The sequence below is a fragment of the Cinclus cinclus genome, chromosome 1 (genome assembly GCF_963662255.1).
Source record: "Cinclus cinclus chromosome 1, bCinCin1.1, whole genome shotgun sequence".
Taxonomy (NCBI): domain Eukaryota; kingdom Metazoa; phylum Chordata; class Aves; order Passeriformes; family Cinclidae; genus Cinclus; species Cinclus cinclus.
The window spans coordinates 91,501,661-91,528,575 of NC_085046.1; the positions used below are offsets into that span (position 1 = coordinate 91,501,661).

Sequence of the window (26,915 nt, forward strand, 5' to 3'; positions counted from 1 at the left end):
CTTCGCCACCACACAAAAACCAACCTAAATCAACAATACAGAAAATTATTACACAGTGTAACAGTGTAATAAAGACACCTTCACCATTTTTATTCCTGTTACAGCATCAATAGGATAGACTAGCAAGGAAAGGGGAGGGGGGGGGTGAAATACCTCTACTTTCAGTCGGTGATTTAAAAAGAGACGATCTAAGCAGTTTTCGAAATGATAAAAGCTTCTTTAAGGGCGCCTGTTACCAACACTTTCTTTCTAATTGCATAACTGCACTTTCTGTCCAGTCAGACTGCCGCAGGTGGGAACTCTCCTGTCGGGGACAGGTTAAGCTCCTTCGGAAGCCGCTGCAGGCGCAGGTCCCGCTGCGAAGGGCTGGGCACGGATTGCCGGCTGCGGCACCTCCTGAGTCCCAGGCAGCTTTTTACGCCCGGCGTCTCTGCTGGGCACTTGGAGCCGCTGGCAGCTGCTATGGCAACCCCTACACAAACCCAGAGAGCGGCCCAGCCCCCACGAAGCTCCTCGCCTGTCCCCATTTCCTGCTGGATTCAGCAACCTGCGGCTAATTCCTTCACTACCCGTCTTTTATAAAGCACCGTAGTTTTCTCTCACGTAGAAATTAAACCCTAAGCACGCAGCTTCCCCGAGCCTCAGCGACTGTGGGGCGCTGAGCCAGGGGAGGTCGCGGCGGGAGCTGCACCGCGCTCCCGACACATCCCTCGGGATGTGGGCAAGGCGTGAGGAGACAGCGGAGCCCGCGGGCTGGGTGAGGAGTTTCCCTTCTCCTCTGCCGGGATAAACAGCTCCCACACGGATCCAGCTTATCCAGATGCATTACAGAACCACAGAATCAGTTAGGTTGGGAAAGGCCTCTGAGAGACCATCGAGTCCAACCAGGTTGACCCGACACCACCGTGTCAAGCGGACCGTGGCACGGAGTCACATCCAGTCATTTGCTGAATACCTCCAGGGTCCGTGACTCCACCACCTCCCTCGGGCAGCCCATTCCAATGCTTAACGACCCATCCCGAGAAGGAAACACTCCGCGTGCTTCCTCCTTTATCCCAGACGACACCCACTGCGGCAGGCGACCACTCCAACCCAAAGCTTTTAACACCTCACTGCAGTCGTCGAGTTTGTTTTTTAGGTATGTTTTTTTAACCGATTTCGGCCACTTTGAACCAGGCCCCAGCGGCACACACTGCGCTCCTTAAAAGAAAAACCGCTTAAAAAAAAATAAAAAATAAAAAAAAAAGGAAGGAGGAGAAGGAGGCGGTGCCGCCGGCAGGGCGGTGCGCGTGCGCGGCCGGGCGTGCGCCGGCGCACCGGGGGCTGTCAGCGCCTTCCCGAGCAGGGGCGGCCGCGGCCCCGGTAAGTGGCGGTCGTGGGTCCCGTCGCTCCCCGTCCTGTCCTCGCCGCTGCCGCCCGGTGAGCGCCGTCGCTCCGGCCTCTGCCGGGTTGTCGCGGGCTGTAGGGTCCCGGTCTGGTAGTGGAAAGCGGAGGGGGTGGGCGGCGGGATGGGCCGGGGCGATCCGGAGAGCCCCTCGGGATGGCGGGGCCGAAGGGGGTGCTGAGGGCTCGTCCCGTCCCGGGGCCGCCGCGGAGGGCAGAGGGGCTCGACGTGCCCGCGGGCAGCTCTCCGGCCTTCGCCCGGCACGGACGGGCACCTGAGGTGCGAATGGTTCGAGCTCGGCCACCGCTGCCAGGGAGGAGCCGGGCGGGTCTGGGGCTGCCGGCCGGGGCTGCTGCCGCTGCTTCCCCCGAGTTCTGTTCGGAGGTTTCGCTGCGTTCCTCTGGCCCGGGAGCTCCTCTGTAGAGGGGCAGGGGCCTTCCCCGGGAGCCTGTCGCACCCGCTGGCTCGCCTCTGGAGCGTGAGTTCCGAGGACAAGGGTGCGATTGCAGCTGGAGCCTTCCTGAGTCAGCTCGGGACGTAGTTTTTTGTTCGCTTCTGCCTCTATTTTGCGCTGAAGATGTGTGTAGTTTTGACTCACAGCTTCTGTATGGAGCTGACATGGCTTCCTAAAGTTTGCTGTTCCTTTTGGGTGGTTCTACAAGAGCCTGTCTGCCTCGACATGTTAGTTTCAGTGTGATGGCTTATGATTCTGCTGACGAGGTATGTTTGATGTGCCTGGGTAGTGGCTGTGTGAGCTAAAGGTGTTGTAACTCTGTGGGATGTCTTTAATAAGAGCAGTAATTCCGGATAAAGCTCTCTGCTGCGGAATACCATTTCTGTAGTAAAATCATATTTTAAAGTTTTGTTTTTGTTTTTTTTTAATTTTAGGTAGAGCCCTTATAGCTTGGAAATAGATTGAGCCAAACAAAACTGGAGTATTCATTCCAAAGCACACGTAATGGAAATAGATCTTGCGTGTTTAGATGAAGAATAAGAAATCAAACATGGTTTGATTTAACCTGGCCAGTAGTAAAGAATTACAGCAGTTTACACTGTGGAAGTAAAGCTGGAATAAGTTCATACTTAAGCATGTAATTCTTGAGGGTACTAGAGATACAGAACTTGAGACATAGACTTAGGATCTTGCAGACTAGCTCACAGGCAAACCTTGCCTAGAATGTTTCTTAGCCATGATAAATTCTAAAATTAGGAATTTTGCTAGTGCTCTAGAGTCTGGCTGGGATATAGTTAACTTTATAACAGCCTGTACAGTCTGTGTTTTGGGTTTGTGGCAAAAAGTTTGCTGCCCACACCACAGTGTTTGGCTATGGCTGAAGGTGGCTTGTACAGTGTGAAGGCTTTCTCTTTTTCCTAATCTGCCCTGTACTCCCCTTGAGTAGGCTGGGGATGGGCAGAGATTGAGAGGGCACAGTGGGGACATCTGACCCAAACTGGCCAAATGGAAATTCCATGGTGTATGTGATACTTAGCAATAAAATATGGGGGTTTTGTTTCCAGGGCAGTGATTATTCAGAAACTGACTGGAGTGTTAGTTTGCCCGTGAACAATTTTCTTGGCTTTGGTTATTTCATAGGGTTTTTCGGGTGGGGGGCTGTTTCCTTCATTTATCAAACTTTCTTTCTCTTGTCCCATGAGTTTTCTTGCTTTTGCTCTTTCAGTACTGTGCACTTAGCAAAGTTCTTTAGATCACTGTTTGGCTGAGATAAAGTGATGTTCTGGATTTATGATTGCAGACTGCTCTGGAAAAACATATCTAATTTCAAGGAATAATGTGGAATAATATAGGTATGAGAGAGTATAATCTCTAGCTGTGGCAGCAGGACCTAAAATGTTCTGTTTGGTTGCAAGACTAAAGATAGAAAATGTTGGAAATAATTTCGAAGCAATGAGGAGCTCCAGACACGTTCCTCAGAGGTCTGTGGACACCATGGTATTGCATCTTTGGTGAAAGGATCCTCCTATTTTCTCTTAGTTGCTAATGAAGTTTGAGATAACGGATCTGCCTTGATGGACAGTAGATGCTACCTTTTCCCCATACTTGTTTGCTTGCATGTCTCGGCTTCACTAGAAATTCTGCTGGAGACTGAGGTGAAATACTTGAATAATTTTTCCCTACGCCCCGATGGACTGGACTGATACTGTGACAAGAACTGAAAACGAGTAGGAAATCAAAAATGTATCCATCAGAAGCCTAAATGGAAGTGCTCTGTAGTAAAGTCTCTGGGTTTGGAGCTTCCACTGCTATATTTCTCCCCAGTTTTGGTAGTAAATTTGACGTATTGCTGGAGGACTGTGGTTCTCTCAACTCCACCCAACTGTAGTTCAGGATGAGTTAGGACTTTTGCTTGAACTTTCTACAGGATTTCATTATGCTTGTCTTACTACCCTTTTAATAGGCCAGCCTACTCTTGGATTAAATTGAATCTCTTCTGCTGATGAAGATTTGCTGGTTTTGTGGTGGTAGGGTTTTTTGGGTGTTGTATTGTTTTGTTTGATTTTTTTAAAATTCAAACTTAGAGCAAGGTAAATGCAAAAACAGCAACCAAAAACATTTTAAGGGAGCTAATGAGACTGAGTTAAGTGTCTTTAAATACAATTCTTGTACAACTCCAGTTGCTTCTCCTTAGAATGCAGTTTAATGATGCTTCTGTCGTGTTTCACTGCTTTTATTGCCAAAGTTAATTCTCCAGTTGTTAACTTTGGAATCTCACATAGACATCAAATGAAAAAAGGTGGGATTTTAAAAAACGTTTTATTTCTTTTCAGTCCTGTTAAGTAATGAAGACATTCTGAAGTCCTAATCAACCATGGAGGAAACGGATAGGGAAGCAGTTGCAACAGCTGTGCAGAGAGTAGCAGGAATGCTTCAGCGTCCTGATCAGCTGGATAAAGTGGAACAGTATCGCAGAAGGGAAGCTCGTAAGAAGGCTTCAGTAGAAGCTCGACTCAAGGTACAAAGTTGGATAAACCTGAGTGTCTGTGGTGTAGCATGAGTGTACCTTTTTTCTTTTTTTTTTTTTTTGAATCTGCATTTAAGCTAGATGGATCGTTTTAAACCAGGAATTTCAGTTTTTGCTTTGTGTCCAAACCAGAAAATTTGTGTTGTGAAAGTAATGCAGGCCAACACTATACATCTTACTAGTGTTTTATTCAAGCATTTCAAGTATTCTTAGGTCCTGTATGTTCTGCAGTTTATTCATGGACAGCTACCCTGCTGTGTTGCCAGTCAGCCAACAAACCTTTGTGTTAGCAGTTGAATACTGAACTTGTAACCGAAAGTTGATGATTGCATCTGAAAAAGGATCAGTCAGTTACCCCTCTGACTTTTACATGGGTTTAGGGAAGATAGCTAAAATACATCACATTCTTGTCTCTTACGGAAGTGATGCCATGATTTTGCTCCTCCTTTGTATGAGTGGATGCACATTCTCACACGTAGACTTAGCCTGAAATAGGAGTATGGTCATCTTGTGTTTACTGTCTGTATATTACTGAGTTCTGTATTTTCTTCCTTCAAATGATATTTGCCAACAGTCATTTTAGACCACTGTATTAAGCAGATAGAGTAAAGTCTTAGAAAAGTGTTTTGGGAAACATTTTCTCAGGTTAAAATAGCTGGTATACACCGTATCTAATCTTATATTCCACTTAGTTTATCTTATAGCTATTTGATGGCTCCTCCTTTGTGGGAGTCTGTATGAAGTAGAAGACAGACAATTTTCTTTCACAATGAAAAAAATTTGTGTTTATAAATAATGTGCCATTTTTATATAGCAAATCACATGTTGATTTTTGTAGCATGGAAAGAAATTTTTCTGATGACTTAGACTGGGTTTTTCAGATTTAAGTCAGAAAGCATATAGAGTCTATTAATAATGGATCAGCTGTTTAGTTACTGTGATCTATTTATAATGTATGGGCACAGTCATTTGCCTGGCTGCTTCTATAGACAGTCATGATTAAATTTTTTTAAGTCATGTAAATGCCTAAAGCTACTTAATACCTATTTTCCCTGTTGTTTAAGTTAGTTCAGTCATCCGTAGGTAGTCAGAAATACCTGTTCCAAAAAGAAGTTCAGTACCCCTTAATCCACTCAGGATGCATTCCTGAAAAAGGTACTAGTTAATGATGCAATGGACAGCAGTGCTGATTTTCCCATGAGAATTACTCTTAATGGATGGGAGCACAGAGAGGATGTAGGAAATCCTCTTGCTGTGGATTTCAATTGTATCTGTGTATGGTGTGGAAGGTGGGGAGACAGACATGAGGATCATCAGCCAGAGGTCATCAGTTGCTGACTTCTCAGACTGAGTTGATTACTGCTTCATCTGAGTGAATGAACACATGGGAAATCCTTCTGTGTGAACATGTTAGGTGCTTCTTTCTGACTGGATATTCTGTCATCTTTGTCATTGTTTTCTTCAGGTGAATCTAAATATCCTCTCCAAATCTTCTCCTGTATATTTAGTTAAGTCCATTTCGTATATCCCTCACTGCATTTCTTTCCATGTAACATAACTTGTTAGAGGAAAAACTGCTTTGAAATACATCAAACTCATCAGTTTTGTGTGTAAGACTGGTGGCACTCAGTGAAGCAGTATTTTTGGGATTTGGTAGCAGAACTGGGAAAATTACGTGGAAGAGCACGAGTTAGCATTCTAGATTGGTGCTTTTGGGTTCTGTAGTCCAGAATGTAGAAGAGCTGCTTGAAATCTCTTCCGGAGCCTGTAAAATTATAATCATTTGCCTTCATTTTTGTTTATGCTCTTAATCAATGGAAGAGCTTCTCTGTGAAGAAACTCTGTAGAAATATGCATACCCTAGGGAAGTTTCTAGGTTGTGGGTGTTCCAGAATGTAAACATGCATGAATCCTCTCCCTTAGCTGTTATGGATTTGAGCTGTAGGGAGACCCGGAAGCCAGGATTCTGGCTTCATGTTGAAAACTGTCACTTGAAAAGACATGAAGAGAGAAGTTTTGACCCCTTTTCCCAGGATGGCTTAGTTTTGTTTTCATTTCTTTAATACAGCGATGATCAGTCCAGTCGAAGATGAATATGCATTCTAGGAAGCCAAGTCTACAATGCTAGGCTGGGACATGCTGTGTTCCCTGCCCCATCACCCCATCCCCTGGCCCCAGCTGACTATTCAAAGACAAACTGAACATGGATGGATGGACGTCTGATTTTAGAAATTTTCTTGTCCATTTGTGTTAGAGTGACTGAGATCCCTTACTGTTTCAGTTCAACATTTTCAAGTTTCTGCAAAAGATAAATAGGCAAAAATTTGAATATGTAATACTTGGAAGACCTGCCTCAGAAGAAATTATCAAAGCAGAAGTATTGAAAATTTAATGATCATGCGATTTTTAAAATACTTTATGGTCAGCTGCAGAAGATTGTGTTTGAGTATCCTAATTATCTCAGTTCCTGTAGAGGAAAAATGTGTTAATGCAGCAGTTCTATAGATAGAAATAGTATAAAAATGTCTTGCTACTGCTTAATTGTGCTGAATCTGCCAGGAAAATGCATTTTTATCAATAAAATCATCATGTCATAATTTGAAAGTACATAGATTATCTTAGTTTAAAAATCAATGCATTTTTCTGGGACTTTACCAGTACATTTAAAATCCAGTAAATGTTGTTTGCAGTTACCAGGATTTCCTCTTTGGCTTCTAGTATCCGACAAAAAGTTCCACAACTGTCCAAGCTTTTGGGCCCTAAAAGTTTGGCAAAAAACACATTTTGATCTTAGCAAAATGATTAGTGCCTCATTTTCTTTACTGGTTGCCTCAAGTTATGCAGCTGAGTTTTCATTGATGACTTGCTTGTCTTTTGAAGCCTGTAATTTCTAGTTCCATTTTCCATTCCCCTGATTTCACCTTCATCACATCTTTTTAAAACTACATATCTAAAAAATGTGCTGTGGATATGATCTGATTTCTTTCACTCAGATATGCATTTTCTGTAAGGTGTCTGGACACCTGAATGATACTCAGGCCTAACAGCCTCTGTGAAGAGTCATTATTTCAAGTGTCACTTGTCACAAAACATCCATATCAATAACCTGTCTTTATGACAAAACAATCTAGTAGTTGCATTGTTGGTCTGGTCATTGATGTTTCACAGCGTGAAAATTATATTCAGTTTGGGGTTTTGTTGTTTGTTTTGACAGAATTGCTTTAGGATTTGGGGTTTTTTTAGCCTCCAGGAACTTTCGGGTTTTTTTAAAGCACATTTCAGAATTAAGTTTGGGCTTTTTTAGAACATTTTCTATTGAGAGTCAAAATCTGTAATTGCTTTGGTAAAATGCTTTGAGAATCTGTACATACCAAACGTTCTGATGAAATATCAACTTTCTTTGATAACCTCCTTTGAAATTAATTTATGAAGGAAATGCAGAGAAGTCTCAATTAATAGGGGTTCTTTCTTTGTCTTTTATTCAAGGCAGCAATACAGTCACAGTTAGATGGAGTACGAACAGGTTTAAGCCAACTGCACAATGCACTGAATGATGTGAAGGACATTCAGCAGTCTTTGATAGATGTCAATAAGGACTGGAGACAGAGCATCAACACTATAGAAAACCTCAAGGATGTTAAGGATGCTGTAGTGCAACATAGCCAACTGGCAGCTGCTGTAGAAAATCTCAAGAATATATTTTCAGGTAATCTACTGTTCTTTATATAATCTATCGCATACTGAAAACACGTTAATACAGTGCTAGCAACTGTAAGGTTGTCAAGTAATGTTGAGAGCTTTAAACCTGACTGGGAACCAAGAATTAAGGAAGAATGACCTGTGCATCACATACAGGGAAGTAGCTGGTAACCATTTAATATAGATGAAGACTGAATTGTGCTGTAGGAACTTCTAGTCTGGCCATCGCACACAACTCACAAAGAAGTTTCTTGCAGGCAATTAGTAGCTGGGATAACATGTTTAGTATGAAAGACTGAAATATGGAAGCAACAAATACAGAAAGGGTATTTGTAAAGTTCTGGTGTGTTGCCGCCTGAGCTGGACACCTACAGCCAGCCTGTTGGGTACAAATAATGCAAAATTATTTTAGGAGGCAAAAACATTTTGCACCACTGTACATCTCCGAGGGTTTGCAAAATGAAATAAGATTTATGTAATAACATGGATACTGTAAAGATAATGTGATTACCTGTGTCATTTTATGTAGCTGTGGTGGAATGCACACTGCATTCCATTCTTGAATCATGGTGAATTCCTTCCAGGACTTCTCTATTTATAAATAATTTTAAGTATCTTGCTTCTGTAACAGGGACTGAACCTATCAGACTACTTTGATTTCATTTAAACAGCATTTTCTCCCCTCCTATCTTCTAATACTAATACACAAAGTGTACCTATAAAGCAAAATTGCTTCCCAGCCATACCAGGTTGATCAGTTTACTCTCTGTGTGTACCTGACCTCTACAGTATCAGATACAATGTGCAACTTCAAGAAAAGTGTTTACATGCAATATCTAGCCATTAAAAACAAAAAACAGCGACACTGCACATGTTCCAATGTGGAGTTGTTTTGGGGGCGTTGTTTAATTTTACACAGATGGATGCAGCTGAAACAATACAGCCTTTTGAGGCTTTCTGAGAGGTTATGGGTATGAAGCATCTCCCCCTGGAGCTGCTAAGCAGTATAGTTGTTTTGCTCAGAGATGATCAAATGTTTTATTTAAAAACTGTTTTTTATCAGTATTGAAAAGACAGTTGCAATCACTAGAACTTCTTGTGGGCTACCAGTTTATAATCACTCCGTCTTTTTTGCAGTGACAAATTTTTCTGATGAGATTTTTCAGTTCTTCCCCCACAGAATCCTAATCGTCTGTAGGATTCCTCAGATACTGAAAAGTAATAAAGACAAAAAAATCTTCAACATATTTTAGCAGTAGAGTTAATTACCTCCGTCCTTCAGTTGTGCCTTAAGCAGGCAAAAACTGTTCAAGGAGGTGAAATTTGGCATTTATTTGGTTTATGCAGACTCAGGTTCAACGGAGTGACTTTTAGTCAGGCAGGTTAAAATCCTTTTACAGAATATATAAGAAGGCCAGCACTGCAGTTTGCTTCATAGTAGATTTTCCAGGATTCATTTATTTATTTTTTGGCATCAGGAGGAAGGGAGAAAATTGCGTTGGCACTATGGTCTTTGTTTAGCCACTGATTAAAATGGAGCATTATAGTTAATAATGTCCAAAGATGCGTAACATCTATTAACAATTTTTGAATACTTCAAAATAATTTCCTTTAAAATATTTAAAAGCAATTCCTTCAGCTGTTCTTCAGCTTTTTTTTCTATTACTTTTATTATTTTGTATTAATTGTTTGTATTTTGATAGCAATGTTGTACAATATGTGATTTTTCTTCTTCTTTGCCTGCCTTTCAGTTCCAGAGATAGTCAGGGAGACCCATGACCTGATTGAGCGAGGGGAGCTTCTGCAGGCTCACCAGAAACTGATGGATTTGGAGTGTTCTCGTGATAACCTGATGTATGAGCAGTATCGCATGGACAGCAAAAACACTCATGACATGAACCTCATCCACACGTACTTTGGGGATATGAAGAAACTGTCTGAGGAATTGGCAAAGCAGCTTTGGATGGTGGTTCAAAGATCTCTTGTTACAGTCCGTCGAGATCCAACCTTGCTTGTCTCCGTTGTGAGGATAATTGAGAGGGAGGAGAAAATCGACAGGCGCATGTTAGACAGGAAAAAACAGACTGGGTTCATACCTCCTGGCAGACCAAAGAAGTGGAAGGAAAAAATGTTCAATATTTTGGAGAGAACTGTGAGCACGCGGATTGAAGGCACTCAGGCAGATACCAGAGAATCTGACAAAATGTGGCTTGTGCGGCATCTTGAGATCATCCGTAAATACGTCCTTGATGACCTGCTTGTGGCCAAGACCCTGCTGGATCAATGCTTTCCTCCACATTATGACATTTTCAACAGGTTGCTAAACATGTACCATCAAGCTTTGGCCAGCCGAATGCAAGAACTTGCTGCAGAGGATCTGGAAGCTAATGAGATCGTTAGCCTTCTAACTTGGGTTTTGAATACGTACACTAGGTAAGGCCCCCTTATCTTTTCTGTTAGCAGTAACAGGAGACATGCAAAACACCATTTGTGTTAGTATTTGCTTGTCTATTAACATACAAAAAGGAAAAACAGAAAAGGGATACTATCACACTAGCAACTTCTTTACTATTCATTACAAGTTGTGCTTCCTGGAAATTGCTCCTTAAAACTTGTTTGTATTTTACAATATATAATGTTGAGTTGCTTAAAATTTTAATGCAGTTAAAGACCTGCATGAAAGTACAGTCACCTTGTATTTGAGTACCAGTTTGGTGAAGTACTGGGAAGAACAGGAGACTGAGAGCTCGTGTGTGAAACAAAATATTTATTGTGGCCACGGCCCCGGAAGATCTGTATGATTATTAACTTTCTATTGTTCTCTTCTACTAGGGGTGGGACTACTTCAGTTGCCTCATTACTGTTAAATGGAAATAATGTGGTAACTTCCTTTAGGTTTTCTCTCAAAACTGTGTGATGATTTATTTAGAAGAATTTCTATTTACAGGTTGTTTTCTATGATAGTGATATGCTTATTTCTCTTGACTTGTCTGATTTATTTGGATAACTTAAGCATTGTGGAGGGTTTGTTGCTTTTTTTTTGTCGTCTTCCAGGTAGAAACAGCTCAAATGACATCTGCTTAGTTTTTGTTGGCGTGCAGTTACTAGAGCAACTGATTTGTTTGGGAAAAAGTACTGCTAGCCTTTCTGTGGCTCATGACTGCAATCCTGTTCTGAATAGCTGGCATTAACCCAGGTTCTGTACTGTGTGTACTTTTGATGTCTTCAATTGTTCAATATCACTAATATGACAAGTTTAGACATTTGATGGGTTTAGAGCGTAGTACCAAAAAGCACATAGGTAGGAGATAATACTGTTCTAGAGAGTTCTCATAACCAGCTTTATGGTTTGTGTTCAGTACCCTGTGCTTTAGTCTGCACTGCAAAGTCCTCCTGTTTTTTTTTTCTTTTCCTTGCAAGGAAGAATCAGGAGCACCCACTTGTGTATACTTACATATTCATGTAGGGTATAAGAGAGATGCAGCTGCTAATTAGCAGCTGAGTTAATTGGCCTTTTTTTCTTTTGAAGGCCAGAGGAATAATAAGTGAATGAAAATCAGAGATATGAGTCCTTCTCATGCATGACCTCGGCAGAAATACTGCTCCCAGGCTCTTCATTTGTATCCTGGGACTTATGCTCCAGTAAGGCAATTCTTGGCCTTAAAATTCCCCTTCTACCTTCCCTCAGAAAGCATAGTAGGTTCTTACTGAGTTAGGCAATTCAGAGTTAAAGCTCTAAATCTGTGTGTTCTATCACTGAAATGGCAAAAGGAGGGAGTGAAGGCAGTGTTTTGTCTATTTACAAAGCAAACAAATCTTGGTAAAGCAAGTCTTGAGGCTGGTGGCACCTGGTGGCTGAGTCTTGTGAAGAAAGGGAAACAGTGAGAGGAGTAGACACACTACAGGATATCTGAGAATGCTCTTCTCCTTGTGTATCTGCATAACAAGTGAGATGGAAATTAGGGGAAGTACCTTGAAGGAAAAAATTAAGGTTTGACTTTCTTCTCTAAAAAAGAGCCCAAGAGGGCAGTACAGGAATTGTGCTCTTGTATATTACAATAAAACGTTATAAATAGGATGATAATTACTGGAACAGGTTGCCCAGAGAAGTTGTGGATGCCCCATCCCTGGAAGTGTTCAAGGCCAGCTTGGATGGAGTCCTGAGCAACCTGGCCTAGGGGGTGGCATCCCTGCAGGCAGGTTGGAACTAGATGGTCTTTAAGGTCCAACCCCAACCATTTTCTGTGATTCTGTGAGAATTAGCCATTGTGTATTGGTAGTGCACAATGGGAGAAGAAGAAATCAGTTTAGGTGTCTGAGTGGGAAAGTAAAGTTCTCAACAGGGATATTTGCAGAGCTTATCAAATCACAGTTGCTGGACGTGTTTTAACAATACAATAAAACATTCTCCACAGGGGTATGTTTATAACAAACTAGGAAGGAGAATGGACTATCTGGCATCACGAGAACTGTAAATATTAGAGGGAAAATAGAAATTTGTATTGTATTTGCATATTGCAGCTGCACTTCAAAACCAACTGAGAGAATACTGACTGAAAAGAAGCATTGAGGTTTATTTCCACGAGATGAATTGATAAGGTCATACACAACTTTTTTCAGTATTTGAAACATAGGAGTTACAAAAGAATCATGGTGGTTTCTTTATCAGAGCATGTCTGCATGGAAGCTGTTTTTAGAAATACACTCAACTCACAGCTCAGAAATAAAGTGATCTTACCTGTGGAATAATAGCCTTTAAAATTTGAGTGGGAGTTTTACTGTGCTAGGTGAGTTTGTCTTTCATGTTTAAGTCAGTGAGAATTTTGGAAACTTACTGTTATTAAATCTGTGCTGGGTTGGGACCAGGATTCTCATCTGTGTTTAAGAAAAATTGTAAGTCTTGTAAAGTTCCTGATGCTCATATTCATAGCATTGTTTTATGAGGTACAGATCAAGAGTTGACAAAACTGCTAGGAGTTCACCAGGATTGCTACAGATGGTGTCAACAATGTTCACTTCAAGGAACAGGATGAATACTGCTATACATATAGCTGGATGCTGTCTCTGGAGCCAACATCTCAACAGATAGAGCAGCATTGGTGGCAGAATAGAGGCTTTCTAAAATGCTACTTTACAAACAATGCAATTATGTTTGAAATTTCAGCTTGATTATAAGCTTCTTGTTGACTGTAAATAACTTCCCAACAGTTAGAAGTCTTATGCCACTAGGAAGAGGGTTGTCTGTTGCTTTTTTCCTCCTAGGCACTTGGGTTAGGATGATCAAGAAAGAGAAATTCTGTATAGGAAGAATTTTTGTATCGTGGGCCAGAGGTAGAAGCTTTTGGTCTCTGTTTTGAGGTTTCAGGTGATGTGCTTTGAGAAAAGGTTAATGTCTCTGTGGCCTTGTGAACAGGGATAATTATGTAAAATGAGGCTAGAAATGTTTTCTAACATGGCACAGTGTCATAAACAGCTTCTCACGTTTCCTCTAAATCAACCTGAAACAGGTCTTGCTATTACTTTTGTTCTTTCTGTAAACAGCAACAGAATGGAATTCAGTTTTGTGAATAGATTGAGCTACTTAAAATAATTTCAATCTCTTTTATTACAAGCCAGGAAGAGGCTATTAGTGTAGGATGTTCAGTCAGAGTAACTTTTAATGGTTTCAGATACAAGAATTTTGGTATTTTAAATTGGTAACTGTAGTGGTTTTTTTCAATGCTTTATTTTTTCCAGGAAGTAGAAGCAACATTGTGCTGAGTCCCTGCAGGTACCTGGAGAACAACTTCAATTTGCCGAACTATACAAACTGGACACTTGTTTATGAATTTAAGTTTGTGTTAGTAGCCTCTGCAAGTGTAGAATTTGTGGTTTGCTTCTGAAAAGCACACTAGAAATGGAATGTGAAATAATTTATGTTGTTATGATATTTAATATATTTCCTTGAGCTGTTAATAAAGCACTCTCTGAAGAGTGTGGGTTTGACTTATTGATTTTTTTTCGAGCATGAAATATTAAGAGCTCTAGCTACGCTGTGCTTTGGCATAGCTTTGGGGATTTTTTGATTACACAAGCCACTTGTATGATCTTATATAGATGCAAAATATCACTGTGAAGTATTCATTTTATATAATCCTTGTTAAAATATTTTGCTCTAGTTTCTTTCCAATCCTATAAAATCAAAAACTTTCCTTTGTAAGCAATTGCTCTTACACAGTACCCATGAAGTGTACCTTTGATTTGTCTTGAAAGATGCTTCATCCTCTTAGATTAGCTATATCCTTTGCCAAGAAAGGAAGCATAAGTAGCTTTTCTTTTAATATATTTTAATTTTTACATGGATGTGATGCAAGTACCAAAACAGAAGTTCTTTTGAGGTTCTGAGGACAGTAATTCATACTTGTCAATGATCTTTACTGTTCTAAAATTCAAAATGTATAAATTGTCTGTCATCACCACTGAAATTTAAAAGATGTATAAAAATGTTCCCTACAAAGAGCCCACAGATTGAACCAGTTGGCCTTTGTTTCAAGTAATTATTAATTCTCAATAAAAGTAAGAAATTATCAAAAGGTTGTATATTTAAATGTCTGTAATATTTTTATTATATCCTGGGCTGTAGCTTTTACATTCTATTCTTTCATTCATACAGTTTTATTTATATTTCTTGTAAATGCATTTATTGTTGTGGTTGCTATTAAAAACTTTTTGAAATGTGTAGGTATTGGAGAATTGCCCTTTACAATGAACATACGAAGAAGTTGCATGGTTTCATAGTTTCTAACTTTTTTGTCTCATTTTTCTTTATTAATCTGCAACGTTTTATTCTTTTTTCTTTTTTTTTTAATTCAGTGCAGAGATGATGGGAAATTCAGAACTGTCTCCTGAAGTGGATGTAAATTCTCTGGATGCTCTGATTTCACAAAATGTGGTAGACCAGCTTCTTAACAAGTATATGTCAACACTCACTGTGAGTAATAACAGTGCACAGGCACGTTCATATGAGTTTATAGCTGCCTTAGTACCTCAGTGCTGCTCCTCCATCAGCAGACAAATGTGAATCCAACACCATCCCTTTTATAACAATTTTCATATCCTTTGTGTAAGTTTCTTTATAAAGTCCTAATCAGATGATTTTATATATGTAAATCGTGACATTTCAAGAAGTAGTTATGCTTTACAGATGATTAATAATAATTTACTAGAAAGGAAGGAATTCCAGTCTTCATATGCCAAAATTCATAGTGCTAGTATGTTAACACTTAAAAAGACACTGTAGGCAGTTTGGTTTCCAAAGTAACTACATCAACATTTGATACAGATGTGATCTTTTCAAGGTAATCAGGATGTTCGTGTTTGCCAGTTTGATTCTTTTAACAGCCTTTTCCTTTCATGCCTGTTAACTGCATGAGCATAATTTCCTTTTGTGGATGCCATTTCAAGTGTGTCTTAAATATAAAGACACTGCTTTTTTGTTATCCTAACAGTTACTAGAAACTGGTCAACTTCATGGCAAAGCAAGCATTATGTGATTGTCAGATCCACTAATTGCTTCCAAGAGTGGATAGTTGTGGAGTTGTAACTTGGGATTTGCTGTTATTAAATTGTTCAATGAATTCCTGTACCTCCTAACTTTAGGAACTCTGCCAAGCAGAGGAGGGAAATTTTTATGCTTCTTTAGATGTGTCAGATACTAAAATATGTCCAACAGCAACTACTTGGGACTTTTTGCTCATTACAATAATATGAACCAGTCTTGTAATGACTTAAGGAAGTTGTCAGTAGAGGCTCTGCTTCCCATGAGCTTTATTAGGACTTCTATGCAAGTTTATTTTTCTGCACTTACCTTTAGGACAAAAAGCACATTGGTTTGTTTTCTCAAGCAACTTTTGACTTGACTTAGGAAATGCCTTTGAATTAATTTTATCCTCACTTACTGTGAAAAATACACCGATACTGGTTTTTTAGTACTTTTTTTTTTCCTTACCTACTGACAAATATTATGTATAGAATGATATTTTATTTATAGATTATAAATAAAACAAAGTTGCTACTCTGTTAAACAGAGTGGCTTTCGTTTTGTTGGTTTTATTTTTATGGTTGTTTTTGGCTTTTAAGGCAGAAAATATGGAAACTACCTGTTTTTTTCACTTCTACCTTATTCTTTTGATGTTGTTTAAAAGTGTTTTTAAACACAATGTAACTAGTTCTTTATGGCCAAGTACAAGTAATTGGTAATATCAACTTAAATACTGATGTTTACATCACCAAAAATGTCATGAGAAATAAAATGCCAATAGATTTTAACAGATTCCTAGCATATTACTTTTCCATTCACCTCAGCTTGAAAAAGTCCTTATAAATGTTGATCTTAAGGTGAAAAAGTCCCTTGGGTTGCTGGCTTAAAAGATTAAGTCATGCAGGTCGTATTTCATTAGAGCAATTCCATGCTTATGAGGAAGAAAGGTAGTGCATCGTTTCACACAACTGAAGAGGGTGCTGTATGGACTTTGCCTTTCTCTTTGTGCCTACTGGTAATGTGTCATTGTGCATGGTAGGGCACAGTAATATACCTGTAACATGTTGGAAAGAGGTACAGACGTTTATATTACTACAGGTTTTAAGCAAATGTGAACAAAGCAGAAAAGAGGCAGAAATAGTCAGCCCAAGCAGGACAGAAATCAAAGAATCCAATTATATATTTAGCAAACATGCTGGTCTTTACTCTTGTGCATAGGTCTGTGGTGTGTGTCATGCAGAGAACTGGCTTAATCTCCTTCTAAACCCCGTTCTTAATGTCTGTGTGCTGTACAGTGTGCTAAGCAGATGGGAGGAGAGCCAGCCATTGTATCCATCTCTGTATTCTGCAGCACTTGTGTTCCAAGAAACACAACCCATTTAATCTAATCCTAGGGTTTTGTCCCTGGCAGTAACGAGCACCAGTTTCCTAACACCGAGGTGTAAAAGGAAGTACAGGCAGATATGTGCTATTTTTCCTATATTAAGTATTACCCTAATTTTTTTCAGCTGGGGAAAAATTCAGTTTGAAACCTAAAGCCTGAGGCTTAATAAATTCTTCCAAAATTAGTAAACATGTTGATTCTGACAAACTGACCTGCCCTTTGTGTTAGAAGCACTCCCCTTCCAAAATGTGCCAGACTTCAAACTACACCACTTGCATTTGAGTACTAACCTTTGTCTTTGTCAATGCAAATTTTAATTTGTCTGTTACCTATATCCTGTAGGAATGGCAAAAGTGGACAGCATTATCTGTTACTATGCCACTCTTCATTATGGAAATGACTGGTGTTCTAGATATTGTAGCTGGGGGTTTTGTTGTGTTAAATTGCATCTTTTCTTTCTCTTGATTGCTTTATTAAATGAAGTCTAATATCATTGGCTGGCTGCGAAAAGCACTGGAGACAGATAAAAAAGACTGGATAAAAGAAACTGAACCAGAAGCAGATCAAGATGGGTACTATCAGACTACCCTCCCAGCTATTGTTTTTCAGGTATAAGACCGCTTGTTTTTTGTAGAAAATCTACAGAAGCAGTACATGGATTTGGGGAAATGGGGGGGAAGCCAAACTTTCTAGAATGCTATTGTTTCTATGTCTTTTGAAGTACAGGGGGGTTTTTTTCCCTGTAGAGCTCTTAGTTGGAGGGGTTGTTTCTTCGAAGGTTTTTGTTTACCTTTTTTACTTCAATGCTTAAAGACAGTTCTTTTTTATGTGTAGGTTAGAAACATATTTTCCCCAGCCTGTTTTGTTGTTCTTTGTATTTAGTGAGCTGCTTTTACTTAGGTCTCTTGATACAAAACTATAGTATAAGCCTACCAGATGATACGTGACTTAACTACAACAGTTTTTATTAATACAGTGCTGAGTTAGGTTGTTTGTTAATATGGTGCTGAGGTAGCTAGGCATGTATTTGTTACTATAAATTATTCATTATATACAAATACCTTAATACTAGAATTAAAAGTTCCATTGGAGTTTAAAACTGTTGCTGTTTCAAAGACTATTTCAGTTAACATGAAATGTTAACTGGCCTGTCCAAATTAAAACCAAAAAAGATAAGGCTGTTTCTAAGATCCGTTAAAAAAAAAGGCACAAAAATACCCAAACCTGCACCACCCTGTTGTTGGTAGTGGAAAGTTTTGAAAGTGATCTTTATCGACCAGTAAAATGTGCACTTATTATCCTCACTTTCTAATTTTTCTTCACAAATATTGTGTTAGGTACCTTCAGTGAAAGATGGATTATCTCTTCTTCCTGTATTTGTTTCCCACTTTATTTTTTTTCCACCTTATACCAGGATTTTTGCTACATTCTTTCACATTTGTATTAGTGCCAAGAGTTACTTCATCTAATTGTTTTCAGAAAGTGTGTGATGTTGAAGAAACTGGTGGCTGATTATTGGCTCTAGTGTTGTGCTGAGAGGGACTGCAGTGCTGAGATGCATGTGGCAATGAAATTTTTGATCATCTTAGTATAGAAATAGCTCATGTTTCCACCTGGCTTTGTATTTGTCCTTCTGTTCTAGCTTCCCTCCTCTCAAACACAGTTGTCTAGTCACCTAGATCTTGTACCTGTTTGTGTTTCTAAAATTTAGAGGCTTCTTTACTTCAGTGTTGTGAGCTCACTGCTTTCATATATGGAAGAAGCAAAGGAATTTCAGTTGTAGTGTTATTCATTAATAACTGCAGGAGCTGACCCTAGAACTTTGATAACTGTAAAGCCAAAGCACTACTGAATTAAAGAGATTAAGTACTGTTTTGCTGAATTAAAAATGCAGCTGTTTTCAGTATCAGGGGGGCAGTATCAGTATGCAGTATGCAGGAGAACACTGCAGCATGCATTAATGGTTGCCAGTAATATATTAATTACACTTGTGAAAATAGTGGCTTTTGGTTTAGTTAGTGGATTTATCTGGGGAAAAAAACAAACCAACAAAACCAGCAAAAAGCATCCATGGAGCCAGTGCTAGTGAGTCTCCAAGACTCCAAGGTAGGAGTTCTGTTTTTGTTTACCACTGATAAATGCCCCTCTTCATAATTAAACTATTTTTGTCTTAGATGTTTGAGCAGAATCTTCAGGTGGCTGCTCAGATAAATGAAGATTTGAAAACAAAGGTACTCATTCTATGTCTTCAGCAAATGAATTCATTTCTAACCAGGTAACATTATGTTTAAAATACAAATGCTTTATCCTACCTCAGTCTCTCTTTGTTCCTACAGTTCAATACTTGTTTTTTTTGTTTGTATGTTTCTTTATTGTTTTGTCTTTCTTCTATCACATTTATGCCAATCAGGCTTTTCTTGTGTTTCCTTTTCTTCCTTTCTTCCCTTCCCAAATTTCACTACAGAAGTTCCTCTCTGCTGGTGAATGGCACTTTCAGTTCCTGTCTGCAAACAGCTCTTAATTTTTTGAGTCAGTTCTGCTTTTTTTTATATTTCAAATTTATACCTCTTTCTCTAAAGAAAGAGAGAAGACACCTCCTTGGCTGGATTCTGCCCAGAACAGGAAAACTAAAGCATCACATGAGCAACACAGTCTTCATAAAATATTTCTAAATACCTGGCAGACCCTTATGAAGAATTTGATCCTATGGGTGTATTTGAGTTCTTACAGATTTGTGCCTGTTTAATGCCGTTCCTTTTATGTGTTACAGGTACAAAGATGAAGCACAATTGTATAAAGAAGATCATCTTAAAAATCGTCAGTATCCTCAGTGCTATGTTCAGTACATGATTGCGGTCATCAACAACTGTCAAACGTTCAAGTGAGTTTGAATGTTCTTGCAGTATTTTAAGAAAAATAGCTATTGATATTTCAGTTAAGATAGTTTAGCCTTAAACAAAGGCAACAGGTTTAAAGATAGAGGTGTTTTAAGAGGCAGGTATTGTGATTGCCTTTTACCTTTGGCAAGCCAAGCCATTGTTCCTCACCAGTGAAAAACCACTTGTTATTCCAAGAATTTCATTACCAAAGGAAAATATTTCTTCAGCTTCCAGAATTTGATAAGGTAATTTCAGTTAGTTTTTCTGGGTCCAGCCACTTTCTCTCATATTGGATCTCTCACAGATCACCCTCAAGCAATGTGATGAAGGTGAACTGAGCTGGAAAAAGTAAGGCAGACCTTCTGTGAAGAATATCAGAATGTGGCTCGTGTTTCAGTGATGAACAGTCCATCTTCGTGTTCATCTATAACTGCTGCCATTTGCAGGTCTACACATCATCAGGAATTTGCTACCAACACACAAGTAGTCTGCACGGGTCAGTAGTCTACACTGACCACTCCAGAATCATGCTGGAGAGTAAACTATGGCTTACAAAGCAAGCAGCAGGCATTCTTTCCCCTTGCAAAAATAACTGTTTTCTGTGTTTGTACTCCAAAAATGTAATAATAGTGCAATTGTGCGTCCGTGGGTAATGAAAAGCCTTTTTTTTTTCTTTGTCTTGTCACAGAGAATCTATTGTTAGTCTGAAAAGAAAATACTTGAAAAGTGACATGGAAGACACGTTGTCAATCAGTCACGCAAACATGGATGCAACTTTAGACATCATTGCTAAAGAAGGCTGCTCTAGCCTGCTAGATGAAGTCTTCATGGATTTAGAGGTTAGAACTTTTTTGATGAAAAAACTCAGAAGTATTATTTAGAAAAAAAAAATCATTCAGAATGAAGTACTTGTGGAGCCTTTTGATTGCTAAATATACAAAATATGCGGGTTTTATATATGGGCTAGCAAAGTGTCATAAACATTAGTATTGTTCTTCACTGGTGTACTCTGCATGCAGGAGACTGGAAGGTTGCTTAATTAGGTTCCATGGGATGACTTAAGGGAGGTGCTTTGTATATTTAGTCTTATGTTGTTGACTTGTAAGAATTATTTGGGAAACTGCTGCTGCTACTAAGTTGTCATTGCAGGTACAGTTCGCCTGTAATTAATATATTTGATTGATTCTAGCAGTGGGCCCTTCCTATCTGGTAGATTTCCATGTTTAGGAATTCTAGCTTCTTGTATAGAATCCCTCTGGTTAAAAATTACTACTATGAAGAAATTGGGAGTATGGGAAGGGAAACAAGGCAATTAGAAAAACAGCAGGAAATGGTGAAGAGAGATGCTCTGGGACTTGTTAGATTTGTAACAAAATTTTGAGCTAATATAAGTACTTTGAGTGGCTCACATGAGGAAGAATGTAGGACAAGCTTAAACACTTAAAATTGTCTGCCATTTGTTAGTAACTGATGAAATTGTCAAAAACCTGATCTGATCTCTTGTCTGTCACCTTCTCAGCCACATCTGAATGAGCTGATGACGAAGAAGTGGCTGATGGGATCTAATGCTGTGGGGACTATCTGTGTCACTGTAGAGGATTATTTCAATGACTTTGCAAAAATTAAAAAGCCTTACAAAAAGGTAGGTGCAAAATACTCAGTGATACTTTGCTGATATACTCTGACCATCATGTTGATTTGGAATTTCTGAACACCACATGGAATTCAGAACTGACATGCAGAAATTGGATTTGATTCATTACTGGAAAGGAAAAAAATAAATGTTCATCGCCATACTGCAGAAGTCTGAATCTACTTTTTTTTTTTTTTTTTTTTTTTTTTTTTTTTTTTTTTTTTTTTTTTTTTTTTTTTCCCCACAGGCATATAATATTGTTAAAGACAGATCTGAGTTGCAGTATTTAGTCCTGGAAACTTCTCGGTGTGTTACTAGATGTTTTTACCAGTTTGTACTTTTCTACCTCTCCTCAGAAGTTTGTAGTCAGATAAAATTAGTTCTTCTGAAACTAGTTTTCCTGGTCTGTAATTACTTTTTTTTTATAAATGCACATCAAGTAATTCCTGGTTCTAATATATGTAATGGAGCATAGTGAAGTTGGTGCCTAAAGTGCTCTTACAACAGTAAATGTGCTAGGTTACAGGTTTTTTCCCCCTCTGGTCTGTCAAAGAATATATGGATTTCTCCATTGATAGAAAAAAGTACAATAATGTGGAAGATTAAAGGTAGGTTCATGTAATAAGACAGTGTTAAATGATTGTCCAACACTTAGGAACCTAATAGAAGCTAGCAAGATCAGTATTTAGGTGAGATCTTTGAAGAAGCTCTTAAAAGGGCTTAAAAGATAGTCTCCAAATCATACACTTATTCTTTCTTACCTCAATTCTCAAAGGGAGTTCCTCTGATGACCTCTTAAACTTCAGTATTTGCAGATCCTAGAGGCCTTATTATGTTAGTGTATGTACTTTCAGTCCAGAAGAAGTGCACAAAATAAGTTAGGTCAGTCCCAGAATTAGTCTATATTCATGGAGCAGCTTTCTTTTCCAGGTTTAGTTTGTTACTGTGAGGTACAAGTGCTTGGCATGAGTTTTGAAGTGTTAATACCAATCTCTTCAGTCACATGTGTTTTATCATGTAGCATTTATTGCCACCTTGTGGGGAAAATCCTTACAAGCAGATTCTTTGGTATTCAGCATATCTGCTTTTCCCCTGTCTCCCACCACAAAAAAAAATCTCCCATAAAAGATGCCATATATTCTAGCACAGGCTGGACCATGCTTTTGTTTCCCTGATTTGTGATGGGATTTTTTTCAGGTTTTAAAATATTCTTGGATAACCCTGTTTTGAAAGTATAGTTTTTAAAAGCCACATTAACAAAGCACCTCCAAGAAGACTGTAGCCCAGTGGGAAGGACACAGTTCTGAAACAGAGGATATCTGGATCGAAGGCATTCTGCCTTGCTGTTTTCCTCCTCTGTAAATTGAATGCTCAGCCATAGCACTACTGGCTCTTGTGGGGTGTTCTTGGTTGTAGTGGAGCTGTTCCTCAGTTCCTTTCCAGTGGGATGGGCCCTTCATGTCAGCCCCCCACAGTCTGTTCTGTGCAGTTCACTTTCCTTTGTGTAATTGGCATCAATTCCATTAATGCAAGAGAAGCTGTCCCTGAGCAACCACCTAGCTCTGGTATTTCTGCAGACTCTTGAGAGGAGAACTTGAAATTGTATTTTCTATGTTCTGGATGACTTTGTAAAGTCATTGTATTTACTGTGTTCCAGTACTTTGCAATACTTCGCAAACCCTTTTTTCTACCCTCCCCCCAACCTTTTTTTCAAATTTCAAGAACAACTTGAAACTAAAGTTTGATCATACTACTAATAAAATATGATAAAATGTTTGTGACTGCCTGTTACAAACATTTTTTTGTAATCCTAAGTAACTTTGCCACCATGCTTAAGGGGAAGAAAAAATACCTGAGGACCTGTGGAATTTAAGGATTCTGCATACATTCCTGTTGAAAAATAAACATGTGAACATTTTGGGGTTTTAGTTTTGTTCTTTATTTCCAAACCTCAGCATTACTCTTGCACCAATACCAGATGCTTCATACAGGTACTAGTAGATATTTCCCGTAAAGGGACAAGTGCAGAACAGCAAATCAGTCAAGGAAGATCTGAGAAAATTATTGTTCTTTGGTGCTCCTCAAAAAACTGAGACATGTTATTACAGATATCTGGGGTTTGTTGCTTCCTGTGATTGGCTCACTGTTAGGGAAGGAGAGATTTTAATTTCTGTTAGCACTGTGAGAATCTAAAACCACTCAATCTACATTAGCAAAAATTGTATGCTGGTGCTTAAGTGCAAATACCCAGTGCAAAGCCTAAAAATAATGGCTACATCTGCAGGTATCACTGGCACAATCCACCACCTTTTCCATTTCTTTCAGACAATGACTCTTGAGGCCCATCGGCGAGTAGTTGTGGAATACATCAGAGCAATCATGCTAAAACGTATATCTTTCAAGAATGCAGAAGAGCGAAAAGAGGGTGCAGAAAAAATGATCAAAGAAGCTGAACAGTTCAGATTTTTGTTTAAGAAGCTTGCAGCTGTAAGTGTTTGCTTTGGTAGTGCTGTTACCCTGGTAATTTACAATAAGCATGCATGTTTATTGCTTGGGGGAAATGGCTAGAGTTAAATCTCCATTGTCTCCAGAATGCTGAGTGACTTGGGAATATCAAAAATGCCAGCTGAGGGCACATATGGAGATTCTGAACACACGGGTCAGCTGCTAAAATTCCTGAGGACCGGTTTCTACTGCTTTATACATATGTGTTTATGCAGCTCTGTGCAGCTGAATATTTGAATGGCCTCAGAGAAGCAGGTACCCTGAATTCATAGTAGTAAGTGAAAGAAAAAAGCATTTAAATAAAACAATGACAATGCTTTTCCTGGCCAAAAGAAAGGCTGATGTGGCATCAAATAGATGCCATTACTTATCACCTAAGGAGCATGCAGTGTGTTCATGTGGATCAGTAAGACAAGTATGTTGACCCCATTTGAAGTCCACTAGAAATAGAAAAGACAGGCTAAAAAAAGTATTTGAAAATTAATGTACAAAACAGGCCTAAAAGCTTTATCTGCATGTTCAAGAAAGCTCTTAGGGCCAACAGATGATAAAAATGACGAAAGAATGCACAAAAAGATAAAGCCTGAAAAACTGGGGTAGTTGATTGAAGAGGCTGTGGAGTAAAGGAAACAACCCATACCTGACTGGCAGAACCAGATGACCTTGAATTGAGATAGTGAAATAGTCCAGATTTTAAATAGATACAGTTCAGTCAATCAGTTGCTGAAAGCTGCTTTGGTGGCCAGATGACTTGAAGGAATCTAACAGAGGGACAGTTTTGAAGAGATGTTTCAGAAGAGATCTGGCTTTCATGTCAGTTGTTCCTCACATTTATGCTTGTAATTACCCAGGTTGAAGACTAGAATGTATCACAGTGTGGATAAATACAACATATTGTTTGTAGGATACTACTTCCTTCACTGATATTCTCTTGAGTAGGTCTCTGAATGAAGAACAGGGAGAGACTATTATTATGTGACAATTCACAAATATTTTGAGATTTTTAATGTCTGAAAATTCAGCTTTTTGGGAAATTCAAAGACACTGTCAGACAAAATATTAATTAAAGGATTATTTGTAGATTTGCAGAGTATTGCTTTTGTTTTGTGGCATTTTTCATTTTTTTTTTTCACTTTTGTAGGGCTCTGGAGAGGACACTGAAGGACTCTGTGACATCATTGAAGCCATTGCAGAGGTTATCAAGCTGACTGATCCTTCACTGCTCTATCTGGAAGTTTCAACTTTAGTCAGCAAATATCCAGATATCAGGTAATTCTCTTTGCCCTCAGATTTGATACAAAGATAGATAACATCATGAGTTTTTTGGGCAAATTTTGAAATTCAAAACAGTGAGAAAATGTGCTTATATTTTTCATATTTTAGAATGAAACCACTTCCTTGTGGAAAATGATGCTAATGTACAATGTATTTGAGCTGGACTAAGAGTTATAACTACTGAAGTACTGCAGAGGAATACTTAAAATACTTCAATTCTCTGTGTTGGGAGGATAAAATAGGTTTTAGAGTCCTAAAAGCAACCAAATCAGTGCTTTATATTGAGCAGGAAAACCAGTTCTCACTGAGCAGAGATGTGATTAAGAAAAAAAAGTACCCGCTGAAACTGAGTGAACATATTGCCAATTAAGTGCTGGTTTTGACAACATCTTACTTGTGCAAAGCTTCCTAATGCCAGTTTTACCCTTTTCCTTTGGCAGGGATGACCACATTGCAGCTTTGCTGACAGTGAGAGGCGATGCCAGCAGAGATATGAAGCAGACTATCATTGAAACTTTGGATCAAGGTCCAAGCCAACCAAATCCAAACTACGTGCCAATTTTTAAAGAAATTGCAGTTCCTACTCTCACTGTGCCAAAACTTCTTAAGTAATTGACAACTCTGTGTTTGTGTGATACTACTTCTCTGGGATCAACAGGTTTGAAGTATTAGTGGACAAATTTGGCAATGCTATTTTGAGTAAAGTTCAATATACATTGATACTTGCTAGGCCTATTTCATTCTAAAGACTTGGACATAAGGAAATGCAGGATTTCTGAAAGAAGAAGGATTAAAGGTCATGTTTGAAGAACAAAGCTTTTAATGGCATGGAGTTTTTTTTTACTGACCCGTTTGTCACAGCTGGTTTTGCTGTCAGCAGATAAATTTTTCTTGTGGAATAGGTTTGCACAGTGCACTGCAATGCTATATAAAGATATTTCTACCAAAACCTGAGAGCTGTATTAGAGCTGGATATACTAACATACATCACTTACAATACCTAAGCAGGCTCCTTTAGAACTGTCTTTATATGGCACTGCATTCAGTGTTAATGTAAATCCACTTTCACATTATATTTTGTGTATGTACTTACTTTGGTGTAAAATAGTTTATTGCAGAAAACTTAATTATAAAATCAGTTTCCTGACTTAAAGGACTGAATGAAATTGCTACAGTGCAATTTGATTATAGGTTGAATAAATAAATAAAGAGATAAGGTACAGGTTTTTTTTCACTGATTAACTAAAAACAGCACATAAAGCACATCAGTTCAATAAAATGTTAAACCATTCCTATGTTCAGCTGTGATTCTTTGCATCCTTGTAGATTTACAGAGCATGTAAATCTTTTTTGTCATTGTTTGAAGTGTGAATAAAAATTGGATTTAATAGTTTTCTGAAAACACAAGATGCTGGGTTTTATTTCCAGAGTATTTTCAGATTAATCTAATTATAAAATAGTACTAGACAATTGTGGATTCGAAATTCCTTGACGAAACACACATTTAAGGCATTATCTCTTGGTACCTGACCAGAGCTGTCAGAGGTAAGCATAAGGAAGACATGAGCCTACATTGTTTTAATTTAATATTCTGGAGTTTGTGTACGTAATGCCTGTGGCCACCCAGGCCTTGGGCCATTCCAGCCCTGTTCCCAG

At 38.8% G+C, this 26,915-nt stretch overlaps 1 protein-coding gene across 3 annotated transcripts; it reads left to right on the forward strand.

The window, feature by feature from the left end:
• Nucleotides 1-1,159: 1,159 nt before the first annotated feature.
• On the forward strand, nucleotides 1,160-26,576 carry EXOC3 (exocyst complex component 3). Of its 3 annotated transcripts, none has more exons than XM_062515429.1 (13): nucleotides 1,160-1,419; nucleotides 4,172-4,356; nucleotides 7,852-8,071; nucleotides 9,816-10,497; nucleotides 14,917-15,034; nucleotides 17,451-17,576; nucleotides 19,142-19,242; nucleotides 19,738-19,848; nucleotides 20,535-20,685; nucleotides 21,366-21,488; nucleotides 23,805-23,966; nucleotides 25,126-25,253; nucleotides 25,700-26,576. In XM_062515429.1, the coding sequence occupies exons 2-13, from the start codon at nucleotides 4,213-4,215 to the stop codon at nucleotides 25,869-25,871; spliced, it is 2,238 nt and encodes a 745-aa protein (XP_062371413.1). In that variant the 5' UTR covers nucleotides 1,160-1,419; nucleotides 4,172-4,212; the 3' UTR covers nucleotides 25,872-26,576. The 3 variants fall into 3 exon arrangements, with proteins under 3 accessions (XP_062371413.1, XP_062371424.1, XP_062371432.1); XM_062515440.1 differs by having other exon boundaries at nucleotides 1,160-1,362; XM_062515448.1 differs by lacking the exons at nucleotides 1,160-1,419; nucleotides 7,852-8,071 and having other exon boundaries at nucleotides 4,322-4,356.
• Nucleotides 26,577-26,915: the final 339 nt, after the last annotated feature.

What these genes read in the sequence shown, in the direction of transcription:
- EXOC3 (XM_062515429.1), top strand. Translation starts at nt 4,213, where the DNA reads ATGGAGGAAACGGATAGGGAAGCAGTTGCAACAGCTGTGCAGAGAGTA. An exon ending in AGTATATGTCAACACTCACT is followed by an intron (nt 15,035 to 17,450) that starts GTGAGTAATAAC and finishes TATTAAATGAAG; the next exon opens with TCTAATATCATTGGCTGGCT. An exon ending in AACAACTGTCAAACGTTCAA is followed by an intron (nt 19,849 to 20,534) that starts GTGAGTTTGAAT and finishes GTCTTGTCACAG; the next exon opens with AGAATCTATTGTTAGTCTGA.